The 12,631-nt window shown below is 36.6% G+C and overlaps 1 protein-coding gene across 1 annotated transcript; it reads right to left on the bottom strand.

Moving 5' to 3' along the window:
* Positions 1 to 7,905: 7,905 nt before the first annotated feature.
* Positions 7,906 to 10,493, bottom strand: LOC139739224 (carbohydrate sulfotransferase 11-like). Its single transcript, XM_071649842.1, has 3 exons — positions 10,376 to 10,493; positions 9,533 to 9,645; positions 7,906 to 9,051 (listed from the first exon to the last, which is right to left on the bottom strand). The coding sequence occupies exons 1-3, from the start codon at positions 10,491 to 10,493 to the stop codon at positions 7,906 to 7,908; spliced, it is 1,377 nt and encodes a 458-aa protein (XP_071505943.1).
* Between the last annotated feature and the right edge of the window lie 2,138 nt (positions 10,494 to 12,631).

Below are 12,631 nucleotides of genomic sequence, written 5' to 3'. Positions count from 1 at the left end.
CAACGCTGGCACCAAAAATATAGACTAACACCGTATATCCGTACCATATCACATTATTTGTCCGACAAGCACACAATAATGTATATGTGGGACCGAATAAATTGCGGCTAACGGTGTACCAGTAGCAGAATTCAGTTTAACGATAGGTCTATCTCACGTAAATTAATAACTTAAATCTTGACAGCTTACCTCTTGAATGTCGAGTTAATCCTAAAATGTCACTTGCAGTTAATGCCAGAAAACACTCTATTTTGGCGTGTTCCAACAAGTCAATAATTCGTCATTTACAAGGAAGTTCGAAGAGCACAGTATTTCTACGTCACATTCTTCGGCAGTTACTTCACTCACTCAATGAGTCGAAAGGTTCGTACGATTCAATGAAACATCGATGTTTTGTGTACACATTCAATCAATCGAGCTACTTGCAAAGGGCAGCTTTCGTGAAATTCGCTGACCACATTACGCGAAAAACATCGGAGGTTGAAAAATTGAAGCAATATTCAGCGAATTTTTAAAAGATAATTCATGTAATTAAGTCTACTAGTAAAAAATGCCCAACTGCAATAGCTGCATTTGAAGTGAAAAATAATGTTTGCTTGTTTTTGTTACCCACAAGAATACTAGCATACAAACACAGTTCTCTGACTTTAGAATTGTCCAGAAAATGATGTTGAAGTAGTAATTCGACATCATTTTTATAGATTTATTTTGAATTTCTATTGTGCATAGGATAATTGGTAGTAACTTCTTCCAGTAAAGCATGCGTTCAAGAATTATACATAAGGTATATCGCACACTTTCTATAATCATGATTTCGTATGAAAATAAGAAATTGATTTTGAATATAGGCCCTACATTAAGTGTATATAGGCTACCCCGATAAAACTAAATTGGCTTCATATCTATTTGAGAACGTTGTGTTGCGAGGAATCAGTGATATAAAAAGTTTGTCGTGTGAAGAAATTAATACAAACTGAAAGCCCATTCCAGGGGCGGATCCAGGAATTCCGTAAAGATGGGGGCGCCTTTTTATTTATTTCGTTTTAGCAATAATGATAATAATAATAATAATAATAATAATAATAATAATAATAATAATGGGGGCTCCTGGTGTGCCCAGCCCGCGCCCTCTTCCCCCCCCCCCCATCCGCTACTGCACTCCGCCTTCAAGTAATTAAAGTGAGAACAGTAAAATCATTAGCTATAGGATGGAACAAAAACAAGAAGAAAACGGGGGGAAAAATCTGAAGTTTAATGTGTTTATTCCCCACACTCTGTAGTGCCATCGGTTATTATATATAAAATGATAGTACAGTTTTATCGCAAAACAATTAAGTGAACTCCATTTGTGTTAATTTCAGTTACTTTTTATTAAACTTGTTTAAAAAAATATGAATAAATAATGAGAAAATACTATGAAAATATGTTATATTTTTAATGAAAACTTCAAGAATATCTGAAGAGTTTGTTCGCAAAAGACCGATAAGTCCATATTTGCCAAATGGAGATATTTGCGATTAAAAGTCAAGAAAAATAACGAGAATAATAAGAAAATTTTTGCTTCTTTTGACCATAACTTCAAAATTGTCCCTTTATATTATGTAGTGACCAATATATCATTTAAAAGGTATTATTTTGTACTTTATGACAGAGACCGTACTTCAAAATCTTCAAAAATGGACTTCTCGGTTTTTGCGAACAAACTCTTTATCTCTTTTGATAGTGTTATATGACAAGTGAGGTCCACTGGAAAAGTTTTATTTTGCTCTGACTGACTTGCTTTGAAATTGACTTTGAAATGGAGTTACTGAACTGTTAAAAATGACGCTTAAACCGTTTTGCAATCAAACTCTTCATATAAATGGCTATGACGTCATTTAGCCTCTCTGCCATCTCATTTAATTGGCCTGTATAACAAGTATTTGGTCAATATCCCAACAGCTTAACACTATACACAATAATAAGTAAATCCAACTTATATAACAATTTGGTCGGGAGAATCGCAAGTTCTTTTCAATCAATTCAACTTAAGAAAAAAAAAAGGAAAGGAAATTCCGAATACTTAGTCGGAATGTGCAGCCGAAAAAGTGACAAAAGCTGTGGTGACTTTGACGATTTTTAGCGGGAAAACGTGCGAATGTGACAGCTAAGGACTGACTCTGCACGCATTTGGACTGCTTTTGTTGTGAACATTTTGTGAAAAGTTCCAATGCGTATATTGTTCTTTATATAGGCAAGGGAAGCAACATGCATGGCCATCGATGACGGAACTATTTTCACTTTTACAAATTCTCCTCCAGTGGTATACGGTGTAGATCTAAGCGGTCACAGCGCTTACAATGGTGACTTACTCAGGCGCCATCTAATAACCAGATTTAAAAAAAAAAAAGCAAAGAAAGAATTTCATCTTTTCTTCTTCTTCTTCTTCTTCTTCTTCTTCTCGCTCTTGCTTCGTCTTAAATGTTGTATTTTGTTTAATCTCAAAGGCTTATAGCTTCACAACGTTTTCCATATAGTGTTTAATCTTTGATACTGCCAAGGTCTATGTTTTGTACATGGCATGATGTTTACTAAGCCATGAAAATGTTAATGTTAAAAGTAAATGACGTAGAAATGACATGATTTATGGTACTGTGCGTTTCTAAGAACTGAATACCACAATTATTATCAACCTTAATAATAATCGTATTGTCAGAAAAGAAAACTTTGCTAAACTCAATCACGGACCATGTTTCTGATTTCACGCCGAACCCGGTGTCCGTAGAATTCCCCTACCTCGAGGTCTACTTATTCTTGAATGGATATGTTCACTCAATAACTAGTAATTCTCGAAGAGATTTTTGCATTATTCCCATATAGGCCTACCAAGGGGGAGAGATAAAGAATCTAAGAAACATGTTATATGCATTATATGATTATATGTTCCTAACAAACTCTTATTTTCACATGTATTCCACTCGTTCTCGAAGTAATTTACGGTATCCTTTTACTCGTTTGACTGTACGATCCCACTCTGTTAGGTTCACCGGTGTAAGTGAATGGAATTCAATAAGTACTGCTTTGAAATGCAGCACGACTCTTTCTAAATTTTAGATTTAAGTGCTTACTGAAGCGTTCTTTCTTTGAACAGTTAGCCATGACTGGGATATATAAGAAGTATGTATACTGCATGTGTGTGTGTGTGTGTTGTGTGTGTTGTGTGTGTGTGTGTGTGTGTGTGTGTGTACGTATTAATGTGATGGTGTTTTGTTTAGTTACTTGATTTCACACATAATCAGTTGTAATATAATTATGTTGCTTAATTGTAAAGCATGTTGTATTTTCATGTGTAGGCAACCTAACACAAGCACAAGATGCTTTCAAGGCTGCCTGGCTCTCATTGTAAACGCCACTATTATATGTTTTTCTGTTTCATTTTGCCGAATAAATGGCATAAACTGGCCTCAATTTAATGTTAATCTAATATCGCCGATAGCTAAGTAAGAGATCATGTCTGCCTTGTGCACGGAACCAAGGCGTAGCCGCAAGTTCACCAAACGGGGCTCCTCCCAAACCGGCCCTCTATTGACAGTTGTGTGCACAGTTCGCCGCTATGTCAACCAGTTTACTGATAACATTTTGTTGTCGTCTATCTCAATACAGCAATTTTCACCGCCTTTACTTTGTGGTCTTATCTCTCAGTTTGATTTACCAAAGAGCCCAAACATTGTACGCCACAAGTAAGCAAAGGTAACTGTTAACTGTTCGCCTATGATGTGCTGATTATCTTGAAAGGTGACTCAATATTTATATAGCAGAATAATGGATATCCAAGTGGTAATACTGGTATCAAAATTCTGAATTATTCGAACAAGATGATTTTATCAATAATGATTTTGGTTCCCTATAAGTTGTTATGAAAAACCCGGCGTGGGAATGTTGAAAGGTATTGCCATGTTATCAGATTATATCTGTGTCAATATTGGTATCTGGGGCATTGTCGAATTTATTCGCCTTGCGTTTACGACTCCGGAATTTTATATCCTGCACAACAAAATTGATTTTAGTATTCACATCTGTGAATATTCTTGCGTCGAGATGTTTTCATCAAAACTCATTGACAGAATGTTCATCATTGACGCATGTAAGCAGCGATTATTCTGTATGTTATTATTAGCCGCGATCCCATCCCCCCAACCCCCCAAAAAAGGAAAATAAAAAACAGAACCGATTTTATACATTTTTTTTTCAAAAATGGGATAGCTGCTTCCGTAGATGTCTGTAATAGGGTATACATGTATTAACAAAATAATGTTCTTCGTTCTTCTCTTTTATCGAAGAATAATCGCAGTCAACCGATTCAATATTCAAAGGATTCTGCTATTTCATTTTAAAAGGCTGGCAGAAATTTGTAAATTTAGACGACCAAGGAACATAATTCGCACAGACAATTATGCAGAAAGATAAAAGGCTTCTGAACCCGTGTTTGTTTGTTTGTAATCAGTGGCGATTTCATGCACGTTTTAAAATGAAGACGAACAAGCTTATATGTATATATCATATTATATAATACATACATACATATATATACATATATATATATATATATATATGAAGAGTTTGTTTGCAAAAACCGATAATATAATGTCTATATGTTTACACATATTGAAAGCCAAAAGAAAAACAGTTAATTCATTTTAGCCGACACGGAATAGGCCTTCTTTTATTGGCAGAGTATTGTTTGACAATAAAGAGAACTATAATTCTTGTTGACTAAAACGCATTAACCTTTTCTCTCATGCCTATCTATGTGTAAATGCCAATACGTGGATAAATCTATCATTAGTCCATCAATCACTATCTTATCATTACACAAGCTAAATACATGAAGGGTTTGTTTGCAAAAACCGATAAGTCCATTTTTGAAGATTTTGAAGTACGATTTCTGTCATAATGTACAAAATAATACCTTTAAAATGATATGTTGGTTACTACATATAAAGGTATATTTTTGAAGTTATGGTCAAAAGAAGCAAAAATTTTCTTATTATTCTCTTTATTTTTCTTGACCTTTAATTGCAAATATCTCCATTTTGCAAATATGGACTTATCGGTTTTTGCAAACAAACTCTTCACATGTATACATGCACAGATACGTACACAGTGTGTGTCTGTCATCATTGGGCCTAACAACTATACGAATCATTAACAATTCAGGGCTTCGGATTTACTTTTTCTAGTACGTCATACAAAACATGCGCATTGAAGTAGGAAACATTCTGAAATTTTGATTTACTATCTTCTAATTCTGTACCATTCTTTTATATTCTTTTGAGTTATTTTATGTATCTCACTCACCGATTTGTCAGTTAAGATAAAGATTCATTTTGCAGTATGTTATAATAATCGGAATGCCCTTTTGAAACTTAATGTGAGAATCTACACAAACTAACTATTCAAAGTATTCGAACGGGATATTCAAAATGATTCGTACATTATTGTCTTGGGTTTCGTCAATGTCGAATGAAACAATTAGCGTGATTAGCGGAGCACATTGAATGTAATATACGCAATAGTCACAGCATAGTAATAATCTCTAACAGACTCTGATTCTAATTTCTTCTCACTCACAACTTTGAATATTGACAAATAAAAGCTCTGTCATTTTCAAACTTCCATTCGTGACATTAAGACCAATTTAAAGTAATGATTATAAAAGGAATTGTGCTTTTGCTGTTGTAATTGTAACATTAAACGGACAGCCTCTCTCTCTCTAAAAAAAAAAAAAAAAAAGAAAAAAGAAAAAAGAGGGCCTGCTAGGCTGCTTGAGGGCCTTTTATGTTGTGATTACATAAAATAATCCAACAAAACAAATGATAAGGTCAGGCCATGATACTTAACATTACACGTGGTTGCAGCATAACATGTTATCATTAGGGAATAAATCCTAACATTCACCTGATAGAACAAAAACAAAGACATAATATTATAACATTTTGCCACTTCTTCTTTTTTAAAGATATTCCTTATTTCAATGAAATATTCTGCACATTGGGTTGAAAACATCATTGCCCTATAACAACCGGAACAAAAACGTACGGTGCGAATCAATCTCCTATAATAAAAAACACTTTATAAGGAGCTCATTACCGGTGACACACAGGGAAAAAAATCAACACATATAGAGTTGTATTTGTACTATTATAATGACGTGTTTGCCTTTTAACATGCCTCCGTATTATTATGCATCAAGTTCGTGAAACTTTCAGCGTTACAGACCAACTTCATCACAGCATATTAGAACTGAGTTTGCAATAGCAATAGTAGTTGTACACAATATCAAAGTATGAGAATTGCAGAGTCTTGGAAGCAAAACAAAACAAAACAAAACAAACGAACAAACAAAAAACTATTATACATACATTATGATGACGACTGAAGTCATTTCTAATAACAGATGCCACGTCATCAGCCCTTGAAATATTATTGTTTTAATTCAGTCGATCTGCAAATGTCTATTTGTCAGTGAAAATGCAAATTAGCCATCCTAACACCATAAAAGTGAATGAAAAAGGAGGAGATATTATGACAACTTCAATACCAGATTTATTTTAAAAAAAATCCATCTTGATGAATAACAGTCAAAGACCACAATCAGAGTCAACAATCATTACCTGTCCTAGTTCAAAAGAAAAATGACCGATACCTCATTTTGATATAAGATGTCATTCCCCTCTTCGTATAATTTCCGTTAAAGACGGGTGTTGAAGATAAAAACAACAAAGCAGTTGGAAAAACATAGCGTAAAGATGCAAATTGTGGTTCATGTTTGAAATAATGTAAGCCTATTATTTTTTATTCATTCATGTGAAATATGCAATGAAGTTCTGCCTTCGTCTGTGCTTTGTATAATTCGTGATGTCAATTTAAAATGATTTCGTATTGACATTCATATTCAAATAACTTTGACAATAATTACGTTCAGACGGTGATCACTTTGAAGATATCTAACTTTCAGGATAAGCCTGTAGTAACTGTATGAAGGGCCAAGTGTCGCATGATCTCTTCTGTCACGAAATGACAATGTCGTGACGATTTTTTTTTTCGTTGACAAGTGAAACGTCAATTTTGTCACGAAATGACCGATTTCGTGACGCAAAGAGACCATGTGACACTTGGCGCCCCATACTTATCTACAAGAGTGTCCTCGAAAATAAGGATCACCGTCTAAACGTACATAATAACGACCATCTAGACGGAAGTCATATCTCAAGAGAGGAAAAGGAACTGGTATGTGGCAGGGAAGAGGATTGTTCTCGTCAATAGCTAGATCATGAATATGTGCATGGACTTTGTAGAAAAGAGAAATTTGTGTTTGTTGTGCTTATACATTAACTTTGTCCTCAAATATTTAGTGTCGATTAACACGGTGACACAACTCTTGCTCCTGCGACAGTTGTTCTTATTTTCTCCGGTCTTCTTTTCATCAAGGACTTAGGGTTAGGATTAGGGTTGTGATAGGGTTTTAGGTTTAGTTTGATGTGAGGATTAGGATTGAAGTTAGGGTTATGTTTGCGGGTAGAAATTATGTTTGGCTTTTAGCGTGCAGATATTATATTTTCATGGGTGCAATTGTCGCAGGAACTATATAACATGTATAATGTCATGGAACCGATAGACACTGAGCAGTGTGGGAATTCGAAGTACACTACTTGAAGAGATACAATGTCGTGGTAACAGAATTTATCTTATACATACAATGGCACAACAAACAGAAAACAACAAGAGCAATTCTCAAAAACAACAACACCGACATCTACACATTCACATTTTACAATAATACATACACATAACACAGCTGATATGCAAATTCCCTTGTTATTTGACTGCGGTATTGAGGTATTTGATTGTTATGATTTTTGTTCTTTAGTTTCCAATGTATTGTGGTTTATCGTAGCCAAACAGCCTGTAATCCATGTGGTATATCTCCCAAAGAGCATTGAGCGTTTCAGTAGAAAAATCTTCAAAATATTTAGCAGTGCCAGAAGTAATGTTTGTCGGGTGGCTGTTCTCCCTTCCCGGGAATTTCACGTCCCGCGTAAAATTAAAGTTTCGTAAAACAAACTCGGCCTCCTCCGCCACGTTCTCTAGCTTTCCGATAAAGTCGTACTGGATCTGGCACGGCGAGCAGAGCTTGTACATTTCTTTCCAGTGACGATCGAAATGCGGACGCTCCGACTTGTCCGTCAGATATTTTACGAACTCTACCCACGTGACGTTCTCGCCCGTAGCGAGAGCAAGGCTGGACGGATTATCGCGATACTTTCGAATGATGCGCTTACCGAAATAGTGGAAAACGCGCGGAGCTGTCCGATACACGCCGAGATCTGCGTATTTGTTTTTGTATGCCGACGCGACGCGCGAGAGAGGGTCACGCACGAACATGACCTTCCGATAGTTCTTCAACCGATACTCCCTCGCCTCTTTGCTTAGGCGTCCCAAGCGCGTAAGTCCATTGCGCGCATGCGCCTCTCTGCTCGTGATCTCGTCCGTGACGTCACGTTTCCTTGCCAACACCATCAATATTCGTTTCCAGTTGCTGCAGCCTACTTTCGGAATGTAACAGAACAGTAATTTCTCGTCGTCCACGACATAAGTATGGCGGTAAGTGTCTTTGAAGAAATTGTCCCCGCCTAACTCTTCTTTGTTCTCTTGACAAACTTCTGCAACAAGCTTCCGTCTTTCCTCTTGAATCTTCAAGATGGCGCTCTTCCGTTCTACAGAAAATTGATCACCGGTGATACCGACGGTCGATAGTGAAGTGATGTTGCTTGGGGCTGTTCCATTTGTAGACGCTCGCGTAGAATTTCCGCTACCTTCCCGTGATGCATTGCCATGATCAGGGAATTCCCCATCTGATGACGTAATTTCGTTGCCTGATGCCTCAGAAGACTGGCTCACGCTAGATGACTCTTCCAAGCTAGTGCTGCTGCTGTATCCATCATCCTCATACCGACTGTCCGCCCGACTTTCCGGGAGTGGTAGCGATGGGCTTCCGCTAAGTTGCTGGGTCTGTGGTTGAGTGTGAAAGAAAGAGAGCCAATCTTCATGGAATTATCGCAAGACAGGAAAGGGGGGGGGGGAGGGGAGAGAATAATGTCACTAAGAATTTACTGCTGAGGGAAAACACTGACACATCGTGATTGTAAACAACATCATCATAATGATTTCAGAAGCAAACATTGGGTTTTTTTAACACAAACATTCACGTTGACGGAGTATAAGAATGAAATAAAATTATCGTTGTCTTTCACTCAAGCGCACACGTCTGACTTCACTGATATAAATTTGTTGTATGGAGACCCTAGAAGTGTGTTCGATGCATATCAAATTCTCTGTAATTAAAAACTACAGAAACAATATGCGAATTCGATGAAAATGTTTATATTTGTTCCTCATGATTTTCTGGCATCTTCTTGAATTAATAAAAAAGAAAAGCGTTGCTATAAGGGAGAAACGAATGATTGGAAAGTATCTTAATAAATTGTATCACCTGCTCTGGACTGGTCTTATTGAGACCAATGGTGGCGTCCCTCACCATCTCGGGTGAAAAAGAGGCGAATTGAGCCAGCGGGAATCTGCTGACTACATGGTCGTACACAGGAACTGTGGCAGAAAGGTTAATCGATGGGGAAGGGGGGGGGGGGAGGAAGAAGAGGGTGGGAGAAAGGAGGGGAGGGAGAAGACACAATTCAGAAAGACCAGATAGAGGGTGATAATTATGATGGTTAACAATGAACCAGTGTTATATACTTTAATGCAAAGTTATTTTTCTAAACAATACATTGATTTCTGGAGTGAACAAAATAATCTTATTCGATAGAACATTGTTTTCGTTGAGCAATATTCTTTTATTCTTCTTGGAGATATTCACAAACAGTATGAACTATCCGAAGAGTGCACTTGAAACCAGATAATCAGCGTTGCCTGTTATTTGCATGATCGATCATCCATTTTCTTCAAAAAGATTTTAATCAATTTCCAAAAGCTGTACCAATATTGGTAAAGGAATGTGATACATGATAAATATGTTGATAAACGCCTCAGGATCTTCGGAATAAAATGTATTTTCATAAAGGGTACCATAATAATTGACATTAAATCATCATTTTACCATGCTGAAAGTTGTTCTCCATAAGAATTGTAATCATGTTGATGCATTTTCAATAACATCTATAAAATGCCTGCATCATCATAATTACAAAGTACAGCGCAGGCATAAAGTTAATTCCTTTGGCTGCACACGCATAGCGTGAAGACGAGAGTAAAATTATTATGACATGTTTTAGAGATGGAAAGTCTACAAGGCTCGTTAAAGTTTAGGTGAACTCTATACCTTTAGCAAAGTCCGTGTATCCGAAGAGCAGGTAGATGGTTGCCAGGGCAACGAAGAGGACCAAGGCCACCAGAGATGGTCTGGTTCCCATGGCAAACAGCTGTCTCCGTGACGTCATCACAGCCCAATATGTGACGTCAGATGTCTCGGGATATGTAGTCGACTACATACGGCAAGCAATAAGGAATGCGATGTCAAAATATGAATGCGGCTGTGCGAAGATACGGCATATTATAAATACTGGTATGTTCATACGAAAGAAAATAGACCTACTTTGTATAATATCCAAGTATTAAGGAACAATTATTGTAATTATGGTCTACAGGTTTTTGTTTTTTTTTTTTAATGCTGAGACTTTGACGTCATTAAAGCCAATGTATTATAATGTGGCGATGAACCGGGTTAAGTGTCTTTTTTAAAACAATTTAAAGTGAGTTCATCACCAGATTATAACAAAATTGATCTTTCCTTTTTTTTCCACTTTTTTAATATAACAAGGGAAATACTTGATGTTATGATGATGAATATCCAATATTTTATTTTCTCCGAGTTTCTAGCTGCTTAAGTTGAATTATCTCGAATCAACAAGATTGGAGGAAACGCGTTTTGCGATAACTCTTTATGGCTCGAATTCATGAAGGTGGTACAAAAAAACCATGGTTTAAACCCTGGACTATTTGAATGGAGCGCCAGTGTCGTATGGCCTATTTCGTTACGAAATCAGCAATTTCGTCGACGAAATGACCATTTCGTTGATGAAATTTTCATTTCGTTAACGAAGTTATCATTTCGTCGACGAAATGTTGTCATTTCGTTGACAAAATGACTGATTTTATAACGAAATAGTCCATGCGACACTTCGCGCTCCATACATATTGTCCATGGTTTAAATCATGGTTTCAATAATGTACCACCTCCTTGAACTCGGGCCTTAATTTTGTGATCTGTTTCCCCGTTTCGTTGTTATTGGTCATGTGGAACTTCCTACTTCTTGGCTTCCTTATCAAATTTCTCGGCTTTGATGAAACCTCCAACATTCTTGTTATTCTTGTTCGTTGTTCAACATGTTCAAAAAGGAATGGTTTCCAGATTTTGAACTTCGTAGCAATGAATTATACACGTCATCTTAATGAATTATCCTCACAAAAGTTTATTGAAGATTGACCGAAAATGTACGTATGGAAATTATCATGTGAATGTTAAGAAAACCAGGAGTGTATTGGTCAAAGATGCATGGCAAGGGATGCCATATTATCACATCTGTACAATGTACTTTGCTTCAAATATGAAAAAGCCAACATTACGTATATATCAGAATTATGCGACTATTTCTTATCTTCTTTCCGAATTCAATATATGAGTATAATTCTACTTAGGGAGCAGCCCCTTACAGATTATGTACATGTATGTAACTCCCAGTGTATTAACCCGTTGTCCAATGAATAAGCACACAAAAGCAATGAAAGGAGTTCCCTCTATATCGCACAGCCCTATTCGCTGTTTATACTCTCACCGCGAAAATTCGGAGAAAGTAAATAACAGTGTAAATTTGCTTTCCTCTTCTAACGGAGACGTGCATATTGATCCAGCGGCCCAGTCCTCCCCTCCGACATTTCACATCCTATCTTAGAGAGGCTCTTACGTAATAGGTCACCTCTTAACCCCCTCACTATTAACGTTTCGCAATGCTACCGAAAACCTTGTGCGGGAAGTCTACCGGTGGTATAGTGATAGGGTTAATGCATGGGCGGGGCGGAAAGATCTCTGTAGAGGTATATATGCCTGTTGGGATGTTGACATGAAGGACTTACGCAAATCTGAGCAGTCAGGCGCCTATTCACAATGAGTGCGTCATGTCTTTATATCACAGTGCATATCTTCTTGAGCAACCGATTTGCATAAAAGCTAGCTTGATTCTTTCATTTCTCAGGATTCGGGGGCATGTCTGTATAGGCTAATACTTGAGACTGAAATTCATATCAAATATATTATAAAACTTATGATTGGGTTTAACTTGTGATTGATTACAATCAATCACAAGTTAAACCCATATCGGTCTTACAGAAACTCCAAATGCTATCAAACATAATAATTATTATGTTTGATTTTTTTTCATTCTGAAACTTTCGCATTACAAATATAAATTCCATGTGACCTTTAATTTACTTTTTTTTTTAAAACGGTAAAGAGTCTATCTGATTACACTCTATCTGATAATATACCCTATATACTCAATTTTGTTTCCAGGAAGTGACT

The sequence above is a fragment of the Diadema antillarum genome, unplaced genomic scaffold (assembly GCF_040938485.1).
Source record: "Diadema antillarum isolate AM-2024a unplaced genomic scaffold, OU_Dant_1.0 seq00000791_RagTag, whole genome shotgun sequence".
Taxonomy (NCBI): domain Eukaryota; kingdom Metazoa; phylum Echinodermata; class Echinoidea; order Diadematoida; family Diadematidae; genus Diadema; species Diadema antillarum.
The sequence above is the reverse complement of the archived record's forward strand: the minus strand, read 5'-3'. Positions and strand labels throughout refer to the sequence as shown.